The sequence below is a fragment of the Musca autumnalis genome, unplaced genomic scaffold (assembly GCF_047663935.1).
Source record: "Musca autumnalis isolate F117 unplaced genomic scaffold, ASM4766393v1 scaffold_2, whole genome shotgun sequence".
Classification (NCBI taxonomy): Eukaryota; Metazoa; Arthropoda; class Insecta; order Diptera; family Muscidae; genus Musca; species Musca autumnalis.
This window is the reverse complement of record NW_027411755.1, coordinates 126,635,748-126,659,565: the sequence shown is the minus strand read 5'-3', so window position 1 is coordinate 126,659,565 and position 23,818 is coordinate 126,635,748. Positions and strand designations below refer to the sequence as shown.

The 23,818-nt window shown below is 38.0% G+C and overlaps 1 protein-coding gene across 50 annotated transcripts in view; it reads right to left on the bottom strand.

The window, feature by feature from the left end:
• The window catches only part of Pvr (PDGF- and VEGF-receptor related), a 315,628-nt gene that overhangs the window by 27,878 nt on the left and 263,932 nt on the right, over window positions 1-23,818 (bottom strand). For 47 of the 50 annotated variants that reach the window (XM_073969251.1, XM_073969231.1, XM_073969237.1 and 44 more), the window contains 2 exons: window positions 5,180-5,593; window positions 4,980-5,107 (listed from right to left, as the gene is read on the bottom strand). In XM_073969251.1, the coding sequence (XP_073825352.1) occupies window positions 4,980-5,107; window positions 5,180-5,593 (542 nt within the window). Of the gene's footprint in view, window positions 1-952; window positions 1,149-4,979; window positions 5,108-5,179; window positions 5,594-23,818 lie in introns of all 50 variants that reach the window. The other 3 variants (XM_073969243.1, XM_073969257.1, XM_073969248.1) reach the window with 1 other exon arrangement.

The window sequence follows — 23,818 nt, the reverse complement described above, 5'->3', positions numbered from 1 at the left end:
ACGTTCGCATATAAGAGGATTTAATAAATCCACTAGATTTCAAATGTAAATTCTATTACGTGTAAGCTCTAATGTAAAAATGGGGTAACCCGCTTTGCATGTTCTGGCTTGTTGCTGTCCTTATTATAGCTACGTTTAAGGTAGGATGCTACAGGGCCTAAATATGACTCATCATTGAATTGCTGAAATGAAAATTTTAATTTCACGTTATATCCAAATGTACAGTTCGTTGAATGAATGTATGTATGTACATATATACAAAAGTGAAATACACGTATGTATGTATATGTACACTTTTACATATCTTTTATACGGAACTACAATGCATTACCATTCTCTTTGTACAAAACTATGTACTTTAAGTTAGAGTACATTTATATTAGCGTTCCTTTATATGATACTCACTCTATTTATTGTTATATTTTTGACGAACATATATTTAATAAATGTTTTTTTACATTATTTTACATAACATTTATTAAATAGACAGAGACAGAGAGAGGGAAACGTTTATCTTTAATAGTTTTGATTTTGAAATGAAGTATAGATGGCGCTTGGCGTGGTAAAAAGTATTTAATTTTATTTTCCTAAAAAAATTAATGGATTCTAAAGATTCCAACAAACACAATGCGGATTGTTCTGAAAGAAAATCCCTTGAGTTTCTCGCTTTCTCCTTTAAGCTTAAACGGCGGAAAGCCAAAACTCAGGGGACATTTCCGTTCAGAATAACCTCCAATATGTCAATTTCCCAGCTCTGCTACAAATATACTTAAATTTAATCTTTAATAATTCTATATCACTATTAAGAACATATCTATATATAACATATCTATATATACAATATTAGCTACCAAATATGTATGTATTTCAATCTACTGAGAGGTTAGTGTGTTCGGTCTAAAATAGTCATAAGAATAATAATTAAGAAGAAAAAAACATAGTCACCACATACGAAAAACTTTAATTTCATAACTAAGCTCCGAAGTTTCATTCCTATATTCACCGATACATGTTATATAGCCCGCAACCGCGTTCCAGCTATGAACCGTAAATCCAATGTTAGGTTTATAAGTGATACTGTCAAAGAGCTTAGAGCTAACATTTTGAATTGTTCTATTTGACGTTGTAATGGTTATGTACTCATCGTCCTTGTTTTCGATTTGTTACAAAAAATTATAATAATAAAAAATAAAAATATAAAAAATAAAAAGTTAAACCAAAAACCAATGAAATAAAAATTATATAAAGGAAATTTGAAAGTGAGTGATATGTGGTGTTAGTAGATTGAATGACATAGCGAAAACTTTTCACTTGTGACCATGGAATGAGAGACTATTTCAATTCCATCAAAAGTCAAACACCCCGTTTGAAATATAAATATTTTAAATCCAAAAAATACCGGTTGCATTCAAATTTCTTTTCTTGGGTTGTTTTTACTTTTTTAGTGGCCAATCTAACGAAAAATCTTTCCGTTCGGTAAGCAAAGTTGGTTGCTTTCCATAATAAAAATGTTCATTTCGGTCGCGGTGGCAACTGATAATGCAAAAATTCTGCAACCTGGTCGGGCTGCGTCCATAAAGAATCAAGAGACAGGTGAGTGGGTTTAGCTGGACAGTTAAACAAATACAGCGTGCCGCACCAATCCACATGCAGGACATGTGTTGAGTGTCATGCCATCAATTCAGGCCCAATATGAATTAAGACGGCTGCATCGTCCGGATAATAATTTGGCTAAAACCACTCATGGTTTGCCTTGGTAGCTGGCATTCTTCTGCCAACATTCTCACCGTAACTTTGTACTGCCTGCGCAACTACATCAGTGTGAATGCTATCCAGACTTTGGACTGCTCTCTCTCTAGATCGCGAAGATCTCTCCAGACGTGTCGGGTGGGAGAAGTCTATCCAACCCTGTCTGGTAGGCTCGTTGATGTTGAGATTATCGTTTGTATCATTGGGCCTCTCACTCTAGCTCATGAAGATCTCCACACGTGCCTGGGTGAGGGAAGCCTGGGAGAGAAGCCTGCCTGCTGCTCACGGCGATAACACCTAATCGAAAATCTCTGCATCGTCCGGATAATAATTTGGCTAAAACCACTCATGGTTTGCCTTGGTAGCTGGCATTCTTCTGCCAACATTCTCACCGTAACTTTGTACTGCCTGCGCAACAACATCAGTGTGAATGCTATCCAGACTTTGGACTGCTCTCTCTCTAGATCGCGAAGATCTCTCCAGACGTGTCGGGTGGGAGAAGTCTATCCAACCCTGTCTGGTAGGCTCGTTGATGTTGAGATTATCGTTTGTATCATTGGGCCTCTCACTCTAGCTCATGAAGATCTCCACACGTGCCTGGGTGAGGGAAGCCTGGGAGAGAAGCCTGCCTGCTGCTCACGGCGATAACACCTAATCGAAAATCTCAATATATTTTTCTGCTGATGTACCGGAAAAATCTTTGTGTCCTCATGAAGGTGGTCTACTGGAGGCATGTGGTGACACTCTGTTGCAGACCACAGGGCGGTATTCTGGCAGGTTCGAATATTCTTCCACTGCGTTGCGCTAACATTTGCCACCACGCTGGGGCTGCATAGCACACCACAGATCGGTCTATTGCTTTGTAGAGTTTAACAAGGTTTTTTATCAGCACGCCAAAGTGCTGCCGGCCAGCGACTTGAGGACTTTGTCTTACTTCTGATATTGACGCAAATAATATCTTGGTGGTCGGAATCAGGACACCATCGACCAATATGTTGAGTTGTAGCCTTATTTCAGTCGTCCAGGTGGAGAACACTGGTTATAGCGGCGGATATTTTCGTATTCCTGTGATGGAAGACGCCCTATATCCGACACCAAGATCGCACCATCATTCGCATATATTACGATCTCTATGCCGTAGGAAGGGCGTGGAATTTCAGAAAGGTAGAAGTTAAACAGCCATCGTGGTGCAGTAATAAGCACACAGGCTTTACATTCTGGAGGTCTGCGATTCAATACCTCACTGGAACATCAAAATTTTCGGCAGGGGCAAATCCCCTCAATGTTATGCTGGCTTATATTTCCGGAGTATTTCAGGAAAAAAACTTCTTTATAAGTGGTGCCGTTCGGCGATAGAAAATTGAGTATCAAATCATTGAGCCAATATGAATCAGTGTGCACTCATTGATATGAGAGAAGTCTCCCTTGTAGATTCCGTACATATCACCCCGCCTTGGGGAACTCCCTGTTTCACTGTAAGGGTCCTCTACATCTTAATTCTGAATTCCATAAGTGACTGGCGTCCACACATATATTTGAATATCCAACACAACTGCAGGGAAATTTTCTCTATGTTCTCGAACAGTTTGGCATGATTAAAGGTATCGACGGCCATCGGTAGGCCATAATCCGCCATGACTGCTCGTTTTGGTTCAGTCCTCGATTGATATGTGCGGATATGGCGTGTAGTGCAATGAATTTTGCGGTATCCGTGCGGATGTTGGGCAACTGGGAAACTGCTTTTCATCATGGGAATGAGTAGTGCCTTTAAGATCTTCGCTACTGTCGAAATCGGCCTGTACGATTCACTTCTGCTGGCATCCTTGCCAGTAGCGCCATGTCAACTTTCCACACTTCTGGTACAATATGGGTGGCTAACGTTAGGTTAAGGACACTTGATAAATACTCAACTCCAGGTTCTACCAGTTACTTAAGCATCACCATTGATATTCCGTGTGGGCCCAAAGCTTTGGATGATTTTGCGTTTCGCATGACGTCTGCAACATCGCCCATCGTAAATTGTGGTGGTATCTCTTCGGCTAAGAGGGCTCTTATACGGCGTAGTACATTCCTCGCTCGATCACTCTTGGTGTGCTCTATAAATTGCCGAATAAAATAACAACTTTTCGGATTTGACACGCCGTTGAAAGTAACAGTTGTTCTGTTCTATAGTTATTTTTTCTGGATTTGAGAGTGATTTATCCGTTACCCACCATTTACTTAATCCTTTTCCAATGTAGTATTGCTTCAGGTGGTCTAGCCGCTTTTTCAGCCTATGCTCGACTCTAGCCTATTCATTCCAAGAGTATGTTCCCTAACTTTTGGGTCTTCAGGGTTCGTACGAAGAAGCTCACCACGTTTGTTTGCTAGTCCCGTCACCTCTGCTGGGAAATTTGCCATAATTTCCGTAGCGAGAGGCTGCAGCTGTGATGATGTCAAGGAAAATTATTTTTAGCTACGTGAGGATCTGAGGGAATCGGCCCGTCGCATTTGCTGCGAAAATTGGTTAATTTTTGGGATATTAGCTGCGATGATGTCCCGGAATTTGTTCATCAACAATGGGATCTGAGGGAATAAGCAGTTCTTTGAAGTGGTGATTGGTAAATTTATTGAACCCTTGTCAAAAACTTTTTCTTATACAGCAATCAGAGATTATGAAGTCGGGTGGTCTGTTAACCGAGACGATGATAGGGAGCTGGTCTTTGGTTCAGAAAAGTACGATGGTCAGAGGTTATGTATTCGGGTTGTCTGTTTAAAACACAAAAGTGTCCACATGGAGTTTAACACCAACTTGGTTGGTGATCATTGCGCCGAAATGAGCTTCGCCGACTTTTTGTATGGAGAAAGAAGGTTTGATACAACAACAACAAATAGTTGTCTTCTACTAAAATCACTGTAAAAAATGTGGATCAATTGTGGTTTTCTTCTGTATGAGAATGACAATAAAATTTTACCGTTGACTAATATGAGGTACTTATTCAAAATAATATTGCATACTTTTAGGCGTGTGCCAAGTAAATATGATATGTAGGCTGTTTATAAGCCGCCAAACTTTGTTTGTTGCTATTGTTTGACTTTTAATGAAAGTTGAGCACTGTTAGTAACGAAACGGAAAGCATTAGCAAAGCAAAGAATTATTCAATTATTAGTGGAAACTATTTGGAGAGGCCATAAGAGGTCCATTGCCTCCTTAAAATATTTAATTTCTAAAATTTTCAACACTTTTTTACCTTTCCATTGGGCATTGTTAGCAAAACATCAACATCTGGCATCGAGGGTTTACATGGTATAACAGCATCCTGGAATTGAACCACATGCACAACCGGGAAGGGCATGGGGGCCAATAAGTTTGCAGTGTCTAGTATAAAACAAAAAGAAACGTTGTTAACCATAAACTTCAAATTCCCGAATTATCTTTTGCCTTACTTACCATTTACAAAAACATAAATCGATGATGCCAAATTATTATTGGCCAAATCCGTTAAGGTTGCATCTTCAATGGAGAATAAATTCGTAACATTTACACTGGACACTTTGATGCAATAGTAATTGCCAACAGATGTATGAGATATAAATTTTAATGTCAGCGTACGGCCAAAAGGACGGCTCGGATCATCGGGCAAATATTTACCCTCCTCGGCATAAGAATCTAGCGGATTTTTCCACAAAATATCCTCATTGGATTCGCAGCGTAATACAAACTCTGTATCGGCTTCCAAGGTGATTTCATCTTGTAGAGGTATTATCAAAGGTGCACCCAATTCGACGGCATAATTTCGTTCATAATCCATTTCATTAGTTTTACTAATGTGATTCGATGCATCTTGGGGCTTGGGATGCGGCACTGAAAACAAGAAGAAGATACAATAACAATTAAATTCAACGTTTTAAGACTCTCATCGTTGGCTATCAAAGAAAATAAGAAAAAATATGAAGAAACAAGTGAGGGTCATGCCGCCGCCAGTCTGGCAATAGATAAGCGTAAAGAATTTCTTCATTTTCTGTGGTGTGGTGAATCTTCTATTGTTGTTGTTGTTTTTGTTATTGCTGGTGTTTATGTTTCCAATAGAAATGTCTCATATTTCATTGTAGGTCTTCATGTTGTTGTTATTGTTGTTACATTTATGGTTAGGGCATTATTGCCGTTGGCAGCGTATTCAGATAAAAGACATCAACTCCAGAAATGAGAAAAATATAAACAATCCATTCGAGGGCAATATAACCCGTTAAGTAAGAGAAGAGTTTGAAAATTTTCACATGAATATGTTATGTGGTCCTTAATTCTAATTAAATTGGATACACTAATGCGGTTAGGGGGAACCTAATCAAGTGGAAATTGTAGAATAGATCATTTTTATGAGAGAGGTCTACCTTGTATTATAGCAAAAATTCTAAGAAAATTAATGTTTTTTGAATGAAAAACTGCTTCAAAATAGTTTCTTCAATAAAATTAAACCCGTTTTGATGTATTCAGTTACTCGCTAGTTTATTATCCGCTGCATTGAGAACTTGTTGCTGCAAAACAGCTGATCATCATCTAGCTGTCAAAATATATTATTTTGAATAAAACCACACACAAAAGGTAAACAATAACAAACGAAATGGTAAAAAATGTTGACGCTTGGTCTGAATTTAAGGAACGGATGGAACTTCTTAGTCGCCAAACTTTTTCCTTTCCTCCGTAGCGCCTATAATATTGGGCGCCACCTTTTGGTGTTATTGTGACACCACCCTCTATATATTGCACTGTTCGAGTTCGTTTGAGTTTATAAACATTTTGTTTACAGTTATGTTGGTTTACGGCAACCCCTATTAATTGGTATGTCTGTTTACTTAGTAAATGTTGCTGAAACAATCTTTTCAGTAACTTTTCCTTTATGCAACTGTCAAAAGGGGTGTCTTTTTACTTACTAAATGTTGCTGAAACATTTTCTCAGCAACTTTTCCTTTACACAACTGTCAAAATCTGCAACATTGGTAATAGTTATTACTAATTATCACGTAAAAAGACACAGCTAATATCGGCAACATTAGTAATAATTATTACTAATTATCACGTAAAAAGACACAGCTATTATTGCGAAATGGGGTAATGCATAAACTAGCTGTCTGAACATGTTTTATACAAACGAGGATTCTTGTGTCCCATTTCGAGTCTAGCGAGGTGCATAGTGGTCTCAGTGTGATCTAAGGCATGGATGAGTACTCAAAGAATACTCAAAACCAATCTCCCTACAAAATTCTGATCTGAACAATCTGAAACAATCTAGAGTCGCTTCATATAACCTGCGAATCCCTGCGGTTGAAGATGATCTACAGGAGTGGCTAGACCAACTTCCACAAAGCTTGGCCATCTATCTATATCTGGAGCTGATACAAGTAAACTTAAGTGGTTTTGAGAGGTTGGTAGTGGTGTTTATCGACAGCTAGGTGGCACTCTTGGCACCCACATACTGCTTTATCAAATCCAAGTTTGTTAACATGTGGAATGAAATCACTTTCTGGTGGACACTGGGACACTGTGATATTGATGGGAAAGAGATTGCCGATGAGCTAGCTTATGATGGATCACAGTCTTCGTATATAACAATTGAAGAATTTGTACACCAACCGATATGTCATTTCATTAACAAACTCGACAACTTCTATAAAGATTTAACTGTTCGTGAATGGCTGAGAGAACCAAGATGCGGGGTCTCGAGGCTTATCTGTCTAGTTATATCGAGTCATAGAGCTTCTTCTTTACTTCTACTCAACAAGGCAGAGATGAGAATTGCTGTAGAAGTCGTTACTGGACACTACCAGGTACTTGTTGGTGGGATGAAAGCAATGCTGATTACTACAGTCTATGTCGGTAGCGGAACAGAGGTACTAAGCCAACTTTTGTTTTTCCAAGCTAGGATAACTATAGGGGCTGGCAGGAAGACGCTTGTCTTACACTTGTATCGAAAAAATGGATACTATTCAAAATATCTGAAAGAGCAGTTAACCCTAATTTTTGCTGGGAAAGTTATCGTACACACCTAATGTTAACATTTCGAATTGTTTACATTGAGCAGGTGAATAAAAGTCAGCTGATCAGACTTGCAAATTTTTGCGGGACAAATTTTCCCAGCAAAAATTTGCAAGTTCTTAGTCACAAAACTCTCCAAAAATCTCTACAAACTCGCTCTCTTTTGCTGGATAATTTTGTTATCGAACAGCATTCAGTAAAAATTTGTACGAATTTGTACAAATTTTTGGGTTATCGTACAGACCTATTTTTGACCAAGAAAATTTCACAATTGCACATTTTTTTAGATTCTAAAGCGTTGTGGCTAGGATTAAAGCATTAAATAAGTAAACTGCAATTTTAAAATTTATGTTTTTGTTCCGTTTGGTTTAAAATATCAAATGAAACAAAAACAAATTTCACACATTTTCGGAAACAGCTGACTTTCTTGCAAGTTTTTGCAAAATTCTGTTCGATAACATTCGGCAATTTTTCTTGCTTGGGAGAGAGAAAATTCACTGAGAGAGGTTGCTGGAACTGACTGAGTAATTATTGCTGGGAAAGTTATCGTACACACCTAATGTCTTGGCCATCAGGGGCTCAGACCATCTTCCTATCATCGCCTCCATTTAGAAACCATCCGACTGCATAACCCCTGGCCGCCGAACTTGTTGGAACAATAGAAAAGCTGATTGGAAATGGTTCAGATCCACGGAAATCTGAGAAAATTTTCGGCGAAATCGTCACAACTGCAGCCACTCGCTACATACCTGCTGGTCGAATATCCGGAATTAGACTAAATTTTCCAGCAGCGACGGGAATAGCAAATGAGAATGATGATATACAGTGCCCGAAATAAACATAGGTTCACATGTAAATTTTTATTTTTTTCATAATTCCGATGACTTTTATAGGATTTTATAATTTTGTATTATGGAGTTGGACACTCCCCATGATATCAATATATCAATTATTTGATTTTGCGACAAAATAAAATTTTGTAAAATTTTAAAAAATTTTCCCTTATTTTTGGTGCGAAATAATGATAGGTTCAGGGCAATTATTGGGGATTTACAGGTATAAATTTGAGGAAAACTTTTTACAAGTCGTTGTTTTTTAGACCTCCGATGCCCAACGAGTAATTTAGTTTAGATGTTGTCAACGAATTTTTTTCAAAATGCAGATTTGTTCAACACTTTAAAGCAGTTTTTAAGAAGCAAATTTTTAACGTGGGAGAGGAGGTGAATCTGTTGTTGTCAGAGGCAAGGATCATTTCAGATTGCATAAAAAGAGTATCAATTAAAAAACTAAATCCAGTTTTTTAAAAAGTTTCATAAATTGGGCGCAAAATTTGAACGGCAAAAAAGTCTGGAGGGTTCTCCAACACCAATTTGACGGCCAAAAACCGTTATTTTTCTCATTTGTTGGAGTTAAAATAATTTTTCATCTCAAAACAACAGTCAACTTGATCTTCAGGTATCGAAAATGCGATGTAAACAAACCTTAGTAAGCTCAAATCGACCAAGGAAGAATACAAAAATTGCCAAGTAAAACTGCAACCGAGCCCAAAAAGAAAACCGCCAGATTTCGACTAAAAATTCTGTGCACTGTCATGCAAAATGGCTAGGATGGATTTTTTCTATTGCTCAAACAATTTCCCATCCATTTTTCATAAGCATTTTTACCTAAACCTACGTCTGTTCTTCTTCAGGCTCGATTGCTGTTTTCCTTGGCAATTTTTGTATTCTTCCTGGGTCGATTCCAGCTTACTAACGCTTGTTTACATCGCATTTTCGATACCGGAAGATCACGTTGACTGTTGTTTTGAGATGAAAAATTATTTTAACTCCAACAAATGGGAAAAATAACGGTTTTTGGCCGTCAAATTGGTGTTGGAGAACCCTCCAGACTTTTTTGCCGTTCAAATTTTGCGCCCAATTTATGAAACTTTTTAAAAAATTGGATTTAGTTGTTTGATTGTTACTCTTTTCATGCAATTTGAAATGATCCTTGCCTCTGACAACCACAGATTCGCCTCCTCTCGCACGTTAAAAATTTGTTTCTTGAAAACTGCTTTAAAGTGTTGAACAAATCTGCATTTTGAAAATAATTCGGAGACAACTTCTAAACTAAATTACTCGTTGGACATCGGCGATCTAAAAAACAACGATTTGTAAACAGTTTTCCTCAAATTTATACGTGTAAATGCGCAAATATTGCCCTGAACCTAACATTTGTCATGGGGAATGCCCAACTCCAAAATACAAAATTATAAAACCCTATAAAAGTCATCTGAATTATGAAAAAATTACAGTTTACATGTGAACCTATGTTTATTTCGGGCACTGTACTCTTAAAATCAACAGACTAGAATAGACGAGTATAAGCGGATAAAGTGGCTACACTACCTGGAGCAATGCAAGATTAATAAAGCACATTTTGGGCAACGGTTAAACAACTGTTGAATCCATGAAAGAAGGATGATAGAACGCTGTTACTTTCAACGGGAATGTAGAGCTCACCGAGAGTGATAAGGCGAAGAGGAGCGTGCTAAGCCGCATAAAAGCTATCTCATAAATGAGTACCCGCCAATTTATATTGGTTCAATGATATAAGACCTACTTTTAATCACCGAGTCCGAACGGCGTGTCATTCTTACGACACCAATATGCATATATCTGCCGCTAAATCCACAACAGTGGAATGAAAAAATGTCTCAAAAAGACGAAAATGGGCCTGTTTGGGCCTATTTTCATTTTCAGTTTGGGGTGTTATTTCATGGGGCGTTATTTCTGTACACCGGCGTTGATCGCTAACAAAGTAATAATTCGGTCTGTGGTAAGCTATGCGACGCTAGTGTAGTTAGCGATATGCAGAGAAAGAATATTCAAGCCTGCAAGAATGCAGCAGTGAGGACTGCAACAGGTTGCCACTTCATGACACCAATGGACCATCTTCATGAAGAGTCGAAGATTTTACTGGTGCATCGGCACAACAAGATGTTGTCGATGCAATACCTGCTTGGGCGTTACAGCCTTGAGCATCTCTGCCATAATCTAGTGGACAGGTTGTCCCCACCCAGACACGCCAGAGGAGATCTTCATGAAGTCCCAAGTTATGAGAATGTCTATCAGACAGGTTTGATCAGCATCCACTCTAATGCAGTTGCGCAGGCAGTACAAAGGTACAGATATTTCATGTTTAACGTGAGTACCTACCTTCCGGTGTAGACTTAGCTGACCAACCAACGTCCTCCGCACCGTTTTGTTCAAGTGTATGACCTTGTTCACCACCATCTAAAATTCCTGTCTTTCTATGGCTTAGACAGCCGGTTGCAATGCAGCTTCACATTTAAACCGGAGACTCTACCCGCGATTTGGGTACAATCACAACCACCAATACATTACAAAGGTATTGTGCTTATGCCATACCCGGAGACCACCCCCTATCCATAGCAGCAGAAGAACGCCGACTGCCAAGGTATTTTAGCCATGTTATAAGACACGCCGTTCGGATAAAAGTAAGTCCCATTTAGCTAATATGAAACGGGGTGCACTCATTGATATGAGAGAAGTTCCCCTGTCCCTTCTGGAATGTTTGTGGAACAATTATATTATATATGCATAAGATCTGGACGAAGCAACCGCCTCAATTCATATTTGGCCCGAATTGATGACACGATACCTAACACATGCCCTGCATGTGGATTGGGACTGCACTCCACGCTGCAATTGTTTAGCTGCCCAGCTAACGCCACTCAGCCAGTCCAGGTTGCTGCATTTTTGAATGAAATATACGAACGAACATATTTGTGTTTCTTCAACAACAACAACCCTCAGGGCCTCACTGGTTAAATATGTATTTTATTTGGTGATAATTTGGAGTTTAAATCATAAAATCCAAATGAATTATTCATTCTCTTCGAATGCCAAACTCAAATCTCTCTGTCTGGCGGCTTTATTTTGTTTAGTTTCTTTTGCCGTTCATAGCGCAATTTAATAAAATATTGAATTTTATTATCTTTTCTTCTAGTTGGTGGTGTGTAAGCAAAGTGACAACAACAACAACATCTTTGGTTTAACATCAACACAACTATAGAGACGTCGTTGATTGAATTTGAACTTTCTTTCATGACAGAAGCCAGTAGTTGAAAGCATTGAAGATTGACCGGCTGGCTGCATTGAGCTGCATTGAGATAGACTGTTAACGCCGAGACTTTACAAAAAAGAAAGAAAACTAAGTATGGCTGATGATCTAATGTCAGCGTTGTGATCTTTTTGTTGTTCTTCTTGTTAAACACTGTCTATAGCTTCCAAGGCTAAGGAATTCATTGGAATTGCAAAACAAGAAATGCCATTTAATACTTTCATTCTCTGTGATATGGAAAAATGTTTGTTTCGTTTGCTCTCAAATGTCTTCTGGATTTATATCATGTTTACATAAGATGTTTTGTCGGGTTAATCTCATTGAAAAGGATTTATGGGTCTTATGTATATGTAAAGAAAGTGACAATTTAAATCCACTGGATTTACCAAATCCAGTACAATGTAAACCATGATGCAATTAATAAGATGAACTAGAAACTACGATAACGATTGAAAGTCCTTCAAGCTGCCAACATTTTTGTTTATGTCTTCATACGATTATTTCACAATAGGTCTGTCTGGTTACTTTCCCAGCAAGAACTATCTAGGAGAGTACGGAGTTTTAATTCTCTTTTGCAAGAAAAATGTAAAAAGTAAACAAACACCTTCCCTGCAAAAACCTGCAAGCAATCAGCTGATTTGCCAAAACAGAACAATTAGTCCGCCATTAAAGGAACCAAACAAGCAAACATTTTTGAATTAATTCTCTTTCGAGTTGAGCTATTTAGACCTAATAGGTACATTGAAAAATTAGGAATCCACCGAAGTCCCACACATTCAACCACTATGCTACGTTTCACGGGTGGTTAGACCGATCATCAGGCATATTGAATGGTGTTTTTTATTACATTTTGTTTTTTGCAACTTGGTTCTCAAAAAAAAAAAAAAAACAAAACAATTGACTTGCTTATTTCCACAATAAAATTGTTTTCAATTTGTACAAACACCGAATAGTTAAAAACAGCTGATTTATTGTTTACAAGAAGAAGAGTTGCAAGTGCTTGCTAGAAGAAATTTGCCCAGCAAGAATTCGCTCTCTTTTGCTGGACTTTTATGTTAACAGACGACTTCCACCAACAATTGATACAAATTGTTACAAATTTTAGGGTAACCAGACAAACCTAATAATAATGAATTTGACAGATTGGGTGAAATCAGTTGGTCTTACTGTTCCACCTTATTTACTGAATCATGATGTAAAAGTACTATTAAAGTATATTGCGGCTGCATTCTTCAATATTGGCAAAATTTCTATAGAAAAAAAACAGAAAACTATAAAAAATGAGTACAAATATGATTTGTTATCGCATAAAATTCCTCAATAATTCAATATTAAAATTGACGTTTGATTTCGTCAGACCTCGATGAAAATATTCCCCATTTCTTTCTCAAAATTGTTTTCCAGTAAATAACGATATTTTCAAATTGCGATAAGTTATTAATTTTTTGCGCCCAATCGAAAGCAAATAATGCTATAAAAATAATGCAAATCATGATTATGATGTGTAAATTATTTTACGAAATGAAAATGCTGCCTCGTACTGATTGAAACCGTAACAACAACAGAACTGAATAACTAATTCACAATTGACGCAATGTGGGAATTGGAATGCCTGGCCGGCAGCGTCCATCACTGGCCTATTGCGTTCATCAGGAGTTTGAGGTGTAGGAGGTTGAAATCAACTATTTACAAATTTGTGGCACGCATCTACATCAAATCATATAAAATGATCTGTGTGGTGTCAGTAGCAACAACAACAACAGTTGTGTTGCAGGCGTCTTAAATTGTTTTTCTTTAGCCATCACACACTCACTGTCCATTGCCAGTCGGGAAAATTGAAATATCGTTCATTGGAGGTGTCCAAGTTTTTATTTGCAAAACAAAGTCTAAAGTCCAGACACGATCGATGTTAGCGATATCTGTGAAAAGATTCGTTGGAAAAACATTACGCTTAAGCTGAGTACACATTGCCAGTTTTGAATGACAGCTTTGTTGGTGCTTGCTAGTGTGGCCGTTCATTTTTGTCATTCATCATGCAACCACAAAATGTTTTGTGGTTGCTGGACGGTTGGACAGTTGGACAGTTATCGATAACTGCGAAATATCGACATTCAAAACTGACAATGTGTACTGCTCTTTACTTAGCTAGCTGAATGTTTAGCCAGCCAGATGTTGTTGATGTGTGCGTGCTTGTGACACACTTTAATTCTGCAATACAAATTAATTAATTGAATGTACAACACCATCATCACACAGCCATGCTTTGGACATCATCATTTATCAATGAGTTGACATCAATTTGTCTCATTTTTCTTTTTTTTTTTCAATTGAGCCCGCCGCTTTTTAATTGCCAACCGGCATTGTATTTTGGGAGGTTTTGACAGAGACACGTTCTTCTTTCACCATTGCATGAATTATAGTTTGGATTAGATTTGATACGTTACGGTTATTCTTTGCCAAGTGTTGGAGTAGAAAAAAAGTTAAAATTTTCCCAGAAAATTGCATATTCCATGTGAATTGGCTGTTTGCCTATCGGCACTGTACTGGGAGACCACACGCATATTTACAGTTGCAAATATGTATTTGGCAAAAGCAAAGTGGAAACCATCGACAATTTTATTGAAAAAGAAATTCGAAGGAGGTGATCGCAAAAAAAAATTAGCAACACTGTATGTATACGAAGCAATGATCCTGATTGGCTGTAAAATAACAAAGGCCAGGACTGCTGTTAGTTACTCATCACAAGTGAATTCTCACTCAAAACTGTCGCCAAGACGCAGAGGAGACTGTTCTGAGTAGCATTTTGCAGGGTACGACAAAGTGAGTTCGGACATGAAGAGTGTGAGCCTGACTACGTAATCTGGAATGAAGGAGGACTCTGGAATGAAATCTCGTTCCTTCCAGAAGAGGACAATGGAGGATACAGGAACAGAGCCGCCATCTACATACATACACACGAGTATGTTCCCACAATATCTCCGAAGGGACAAGGGAGACTTCTCTGATATCAATGAGTGCATGCCGATTCATATTGTATATGGGACCTACTTTTTATCGTCGAATCGGAACGACGTGTCTTGCGACAAAACTTGTGGAGAAGTATTTCATGGCTGAAATAGTCAGGAAATGTAAGCCAAATATTACGATGAGGGGATTTACCACCGGCGAAAATGTTGATGTTCTGGCCATGGATTGCATCGCAGAGCTTCTGAGTGCAAGGCGGACGTGATTACCACTGCACCACAATCCCACGGCAGCGGGTTCTTTCGTACCGGATTGACCCGAAACCATAGTGTTTCGGCCAGCGGCTGCCAACCAAGCATTCAACCTATGCTTCTACGTAGGTTTAAATGCTGCTACAACAACAACAACAACCACTGCACCACGGTGGCTCCCAGACTTCATCCACTACGCCAAAAAAGTACATCTCCGAGCTGTGTTATGCGGTGATCGACTAAGCAGCACAAATATCATCAGGAAACCTTGGAGAAAATGGTCAACGATAAATTGTTGAATCACATCCTGCAAGGGCGTGGACCATTCAAATAATTAGCATTGAACTGTTAATGTACCACTTGGGAACCGCTCTCGTTAATTTAGTCAGTTGTATAGCAACTCCTTGGGTTGGTGGTTGGTGAGGAAGGACGAAATCCCTCACCCGACCAAAGCGGCGGTATACGTCAAGCGGTATAGCTGTTATCAAAAACGAGACTTTGTTAGTAAAGATATACGAAATCTTTCACAGGGTGAAGATGGCACTCTCCTTGTTGTGGAACTTGATGATCTCTCACTACCCCGTCTGAAAAAGACAAAGGGCAGATGTAGTAAACTTCAAGATTGAAAGGGCAAGAATCGGAGAGGAGGATGATACCAAACGAAACAGCGAGGAAGTTCAATCTCACAGCAACACAAAAGGGGAATACGAAACCACCAGCGACTCCCAAGAAGGCCGTTTATAGAATAACCTGTAATTGTTAATTCCTTAAGTGCGGCGCGTTTTGGAAGAGATAGGAAAAGGACCAAATTCCTATGGGAGCACCCAGAAGCAACTTTTAACAGGGTTTAAAATGCTAACGCCATATTAGCAAAAGCACCGAATATTTGCAGCTTTGCCTGCTAAAATTTCTTCGATATATGTTTAGCAACAATGCACAACGGCAACATGTAGCAACAAATTTCACAAAAATATTGCTAGCGCTGCTGATGCTATTTGATATTGTCGCTTTAATAAAAAAGCATCGGACAGGCATACTCATATTTTGCAGCACACATGATCAACACATATCAGAAAAGAGAATAAGCAACAAAGTTTCAACGGCTTAGCCATGTTTTCAGCAAACAATTGTTTTTGAGATCAGGGTTACCAGTGTAATGCATTAAAAATCACGATATAATTAATTCCACTTTTTCGTTCAAGGGACATGTGAATTTTTGGTGAAGCCGTTCAAAATATATTTTTTTATTTTTAAAGAATAATAATTAGTATTCTTTAGCCTCTTTGGAGGCAGTTAAATGATATGTACAAGTGATTTGGAAGTGCATCAAATTATGCATTTTCACTCATGATTTTTACAAGGGAGTGACTCCGGAAAGAGGCACTCCATTGCACCGCATTTTAACTGACCCTTTGGCATTGCATTTTAACTGAACCTTTGGCACTGCATTTTAACTGACCCTTTGGCATTGCATTTTAACTGACCCTTTGGGGTAGAATAGGAGGCAGTCCAGAGCACGTGTTTTGAATAACAAAATAAAATGCATTTATTTGTGTAAAATAAAATTTTAATAACTTTATTAAATTAATATTATTTCTCCAGTGTTACAAAATGTTCGACCTACCCAGGAGCAGATGTGCCATCGGATCACAACTTACTCGTGGCAAATATACGAATTAAGCTCGCATCAAATCGGACAAAACAGCCCCAAAATAAAATGAATATTGAAAAACTTAAAGACTCGGCAACTAAACATGAGCTGCAAAACAATATAAATGGACAACTACAACAGTTGAATGAAGAAAATATGCACGAATTGTGGAACAAGGTGAAAGATGTTATAAACACGACTGCAAAGAACACTCTGGGAAAGCGAACATCATCAAGAAATAGAAGAATGGATTACCGACGAGATTCGAGAACTATGGAATGAGCGAAGCAAATACAGAAATAAAAACTATGAAAAATACTGGGAGATAAATAAGGAGATACGATCTGCGACCCGAACAGCCAAAAATGCGAATTTGAATGCCAAATGCCAGGAAATTGAATTTCTACAAAGTATACACGATGATTTTAACCTCCACAAAAAGCTAAAGGAAGACGCCGGAGTATATGGAAAGAAAATAACCAATCCAGTTCTAATGAACAAAAACAATGAAGCTGTATTTGACTTGGAGGGAAGGAAGCATATATGGGAGGAATATATTACCAATCTTTTTACTGATAGCGAACGATCATCTTATGAGGATGATTCGGAAATTCCAAGAAGAGGGACGCCTATAACGCGGAGCGAAGTAGAACGCGCTATAAAATCATTGAAAGACAGAAAGGCTACAGGACCGGACGAAATCCCATCAGAATTACTGAAACTTATTGATTCCAGCAATATACACCTACTAGTCAACCTTTTTAATTACATATTGTTGGGAATTTTCCAAGAAAGAACACACACGCAGTTTAATAAAAGAAAAATACCAAACACGTCTTTATTGAACAAGGCAAAACACAGCGAATGAAAAATATTTAAATTGTACAAAACAATTTCCAGAAAAATATGAACACATAAAGTCAAAGCCTACTTATTATAATACAAATAATTTTGTCTTTAAAAAATACAGTTTAATTACCAAGTAATTTCAACACCACCCCTTAATGAAAACGTATTTTATTTTAAACCCATTTTCTCAGACAACTGCTTATTTTTGATCTTCGCTAAGGACTTCGTCAAAATATCAGCAGGATTCTCGTTCGAAGGTACATACTTCAAATCTAGCTTTCCTTCCTTGTAGACATTCCTTACATGATGTACTCGGATGTCGATATGCTTGCTCCTAGAGTGATATACTGGGTTTTTTACAAGCTGTTGGGATCCAAGATTGTCGCCATACAATGTAGTAGCATTTCTCACAAGTCTTCCAAAACCAATTTCAGTTAGCAAATTTCGAATATAAATTATCTCTTTCGTCGCTGCAGATAACGCCATATATTCGGCTTCGGTGCTACTCAACGCCACCGTTGGTTGTTTTTTAGATTCGTACATTATTGCAGCTCCAGCCAATATAAATACAAATCCTGTGAAAGATTTCCTATCGTCTGAGCCACTCGCCCAGTCGGCATCTGCGAATCCATACAACTGTTTTCCAGTACATTTGTATTCCAAACTTTGGTTTATGCTTGAATTTAGATATCTGAGGATATGATGAGCTCCATTCATGTGTTCAATATGCGGGTCGTTGTTAAATTGAGCTAATTTTGTAACGGCATGTAGTATATCCGGTCTTGTACATAATCCAATGTACATTAAAGAGCCAATTAAAGATTGATACCTTTTTATATCCACTTTTTTACAATCTACACAACCATCCGTACATTTCTTAAATTTTTGACCAGGATCTAATGGAGTTGCAACTTTCCTTGTATTCTCCATTCCATTTTCCGTTAATAATTCCAAAATCATATTCTTTTGTGAAAGCTGTATAGGTCCCGTTGACGTATTTCTCTTAATCTCCATCCCCAGAAAATAGTCCACGGGTCCTTTATCGTGAATTTCTAAGTACGATCCAATTTTATATTTGATCTGTTTTAAATAATCTTCATTGGAACTAACTAAAAGAATATCATCTACGTACACAACGAGAATAAGGATATCCTTTCCCGTGTTCATAGTGTACACACATGGATCAATCACACATTGTTTAAATCCAATTTTCTTCAAGATTTCGTCCAGTTTTTCATTCCATTTTCTACCGGACTGTTTGAGACCATAAATTGCTTTTTGTAGCTTACATACTTTATCCGGTTTTTCGGTATTCTCAAACATCTGTGGTTGGGCCATATAAATTTCTGCATCAATTTCTCCATTCAGATACGCGGTAGTAACGTCTATTTGATGTACGTATAATTTTAATTCTGCGGCCAACGCTAATATCGTGCGTACGGTAGAATATCTGGTCACTGGTGAAAATGTTTCGGTGTAGTTCACGCCGTACTTTTGACTACAGCCTTTCGCGACTAATCTTGATTTGTAGCGTTCTACTTGGCCTTCTTTATCATGTTTCTTTGTGAACACCCATTTACACTTTATAACAGGCACACCATCTGGCTTATCCACCAGTTTCCACGTTCCTTTATCCACCAAGGATTGATATTCGGCTTTCATCGATTGAATCCACATATCCCGATCATTTCTTGATAACGCCTCCTCCACAGTTTTTGGATCTTGTGTGTTATCGTTTATTATGAGATTGTTCATAATTCTCTTCCCAGATCGCAATACCTTGAAATTCAAATCATCATATTGGGGCGATTCCTCGAACTGGGTTACAGTTTCTTCAACTAATTGACGTGGTTCCCTCGGGGACTCTCCGATCGGGGTTACAGTTTCTTCAACTAATTGACTTGGTTCCCTCATATGTTCATGTGACACACCAGTTGTTTCCTCCGAAGAAACATGTATTGTACCATCTACAAGCAAGGTTGCATCGAATTCTTCCATATTTTGAATTTTGATAGTTTCCTTTTGATAGTTTCGTTCGCCAAATATATCATATTTGCTTATAGGATTGTTTGATGACGTTTCTATAAACTTTACATCTCGGCTTTTGTATAAAACCCTCCTTTTTGTGTCATATAAGCGATAAGCCTTTGATTCGGTACAATAACCTGTTAGGACACATTCTATTCCCCGCGCCTGGAACTTTGACTTACCAGGACGTTTGTCTAACTTTATTGCTTTGCACCCAAACGTCTTCAAGTGAGCAACAGTCGGCTTTCTTCCACTCCAAAGTTCTATCGGTGTCACAGCTTCTACTGCTGCAGTTGGGCAACGATTTCTCAAGTACACTGCAGTACCTATGGCTTCACCCCATAATGACTCGTGCAAACCAGATCCGATCAACATGCTACGTGCCATTTCGACAATGGTCCTATTGGCTCTTTCGGCCACTCCATTTTGCTGCGGCGTATACTCCACTGTTAGCTGCCTCTGGATTCCAAGTTTTTCCAGACATATAGAATATTTTGCGCTTAAATATTCTCGGCCATTGTCACTTCGCAGGACTTTTAACTTTTTGCCAGTTTGCCGTTCAGCCATCGCGATAAATTTTACAAATGCATTATATATCTCCCCTTTGTTCTTCAAGAAATACACAAAACTCATCCTTGAGTAGTCATCAATAAACAGAGCGAAATATCGTGATCCGCCACATGAATCTACGCGCATTGGCCCACATATATCAGTATGTACCAATTCTAAGACCTCTTTGGTACACTGAGTTGCTTTCTTTGGAAATGGTTCAGCATGGATTTTTGCCTTGTAGCAAACTTCACAGTCTAATTTTGGCGGAGAGGTTTTGATATTCAAACCACGAACCATGTTTTGTTTTGCCATTTCTCCCATAGCTTGTACATTGAGGTGACCAAGTCGATTATGCCAAAGCATAATTTCGTCATTCGATTTCGCCGCGTTCAGTTGATTTAGTTGTTCATTGGGTTTGTAAATATATAGCTGCGAACGTTTTTTTCCATCCAAAATCTCCTCGTCCCCATTTCGGACATATACATTTTCGTTTTCAAAAATCACGGACAGATTTTCGTCAGCCAGTTTTGATATGGAAATAAAGTTATACTTTAGTTTCGGCACGTATAGTACATCACACAATCGTACATTTTTATTGTTATATTTCAGATATACTTGCCCAATTCCTTCGGAAAATATGGTAAAATCTGCTGCCAGTTCAATTTTCTCTTTGTGTTTCCGAAATTGGTGAAACATGTTCTTGTCACAACACATGTGACTCGTTGATCCGCTGTCGAAGACCCATGCGTTTCTCCCAAAACCGCTACTAGTGATTCCGTTTAACATTGCATTTGCTACAGATCTTCCAGACTTACATTCTCGTGCCATGTGCCCCTTCTTACCACATTTATAGCACTTGATATCGGTCTTCTTCTTACCGGATTTTTTATCCTTTGATTTTGACATGAAGGCTTGATGTTGATGGTCTTCCACCGATGACTTGCTCGCTCGTCTTTCATATTCTTCCATAAGCTTATTTTTCAGGACTTCCAATGTTGGTAAAGCGTCTCTGGATTCCATTGCGATGACAAAGTTTTCGAAGTCTTCAGATAAACTATCCAACAATATAATGGCCAACAGCTCTTCAGGTATATTTACCTCGACTTCGGAAAGCTTCTCAACGACATCGTTAAAATTGGTCTGATGTTCTGACATTGATTGATTTGGTGACATCTTTGTTGCCAATAACTTACGAAACAAATATATTTTACGAGCAGGACCTTTCGGTTGAAATTTCTTCTCCAGCGTCAGCCAAGCACTTTTGGATGTAGTACAATGTTTTATTATATTCAGCTGCGATCTCTTCATACTAAGAAGGATTGAAGATAAAGCTTTCTGATCTTTATTTTCCCAAATTGCACGACCAGCATCATCGGAAGGCATTGGCAATGCTCCGCTCACATAATCCCACAAATCAGCATGAATCAACACGGAACGCATGTGAATCTTCCAGCCATCATAATTTGTCTCCTCCAATTTTTCAATTTGAAATATTGACGACATTTGGAACTTCTTTATATTCGACGGCACACAATTTTTTTATTCAGTTTATTCGCGGCACAACTATTTTCTTTTATTCCTCGATCTCTGGGCCCATAACCTTTGTTGGGAATTTTCCGAGAAAGAACACACACGCAGTTTAATAAAAGAAAAATACCAAACACGTCTTTATTGAACAAGGCAAAACACAGCGAATGAAAAATATTTAAATTGTACAAAACAATTTCCAGAAAAATATGAACACATAAAGTCAAAGCCTACTTATTATAATACAAATAATTTTGTCTTTAAAAAATACAGTTTAATTACCAAGTAATTTCAACACATATACAACACTGGAAACTATCCAAAAGAATGGCTAAAATCAACCTTCATCGCAATACCCAAGAAAAATAATGCAAAACAATGCAGTGACTTCAGACTCATTAGCTTAATGAGTCATGCCTTGAAGATATTTCTAAAGATTATTCATAGTAGAATATACAAAATATGTGAAGCACACATGGGAAATACCCAATTTGGGTTTAAAGAAGGAATGGGTACAAGAGAAGCACTATACTGCATCCAAATTATAACACAAAAATGTAGGGATGCCCAGAAGGATGTATTCATGTGTTTTATTGACTACGAAAAAGCTTTCGATACCATCAAACACGATAAATTAATGGAAATATTACATGATATAGGAATGCAAGACAATGAACTTATGTGCATAAAAAGTCTCTATTGGAATCAGTCGGCAAGAATTGAAGTAAGTGGAGCACCAACAAAAGAAATTGGCATCTCAAGGGGTGTTAGACAGGGCTGTCTTCTATCTCCCTTATTGTTTAATGTATATTCAGAGAAAATATTCCAAGAAACGCTAGAAGGAGAAAACGTCGGAATAAAAATTCATGGGAAAATAATTAATAACATAAGGTATGCGGACGATGCCACGTTACTGGCTGGAAGTATATCTGGTCTCCAGAAACTTGTGGAGAAACTTGCACGTGTAAGTGAGAAATATGGCCTTAAAATAAACATGAAGAAGACGAAATATATGGTCATAAGCAGAAAAAATCCCCATGCAGATGTGACCTTAAAAGTTCAAGGTACAGAAATTGAAAGAGTGCGATCTTTTAAATATCTAGGGATAATAATAAACGACCAATGGGATCCCTCGAAAGAGATTAAAATTCGTATAGAGATGGCGCGAGATGCTTTTTGTAAATACAACAAACTTATGAAAAGCCATGACATAAACGTAACAACGAAAGTACGTTTTATAAAATGCTATATTTGGTCGGTGCTGCTGTATGGAACAGAAGTTTGGACGCTCAAATCCTCTGATGAAAGAAAATTGGAAGCCTTCGAAATGTGGATTTACCGGCGAGTACTGAAAATACCATGGACTGCGAAAATTTCTAATGACGAAGTACTAAGAAGGATGAATGTAAGCCGGCAGTTAATAACAACAATAAAAAGTCGCAAAATAGCATATCTTGGACACGTATTAAGGAACAATAAATACAACATTTTACAAGCAATTTTAAAAGGAAAAATTGATGGAAGGCGTGCTAGAGGAAGAAAAGAAACATCTTGGCTCAAAAACATCATGGACTGGACAGGTTATACCGACGAAACTGATCTGCTGAATGCTGCAAGACACAGAGAGCTGACAACCACTATACTATAACATAAATATAATGCGATAAATATTAAAAAACAAAATGAATTGTACGATCACTTATATCCGGATAACGGATGAGTAAATAAAGAAGAAGAAGAAATTAACACAAATTATGAAAATTCTCTATTGAATTCAATCGCAAACATGTGTGTTTCCTCCGCTCTTCATTTAATCCAATCTTAAGTGCTTTTGCTTCATCTTCTAAATGGGTTTGATATAGTCTTCCCATCACCAGTTAAGATTTCGACATGTACTCCAACAGCACTCCATTGGAAAATTTTCTTCTCGTGAGTTACCGGAAAAATGTTCACAAATTAAATATTTGGTCTGTTCCTTTACTTTTAAAAATGGTAACAGTGGCAAGAAATGGTAAAAGTGGTGAACTGCTATCATATAAATTGTATGCTTTTTAAAGTAAGGGAACACTTTGCGGGTAAAAACTGGTAACCTCAGGCACGTAAAGGAAC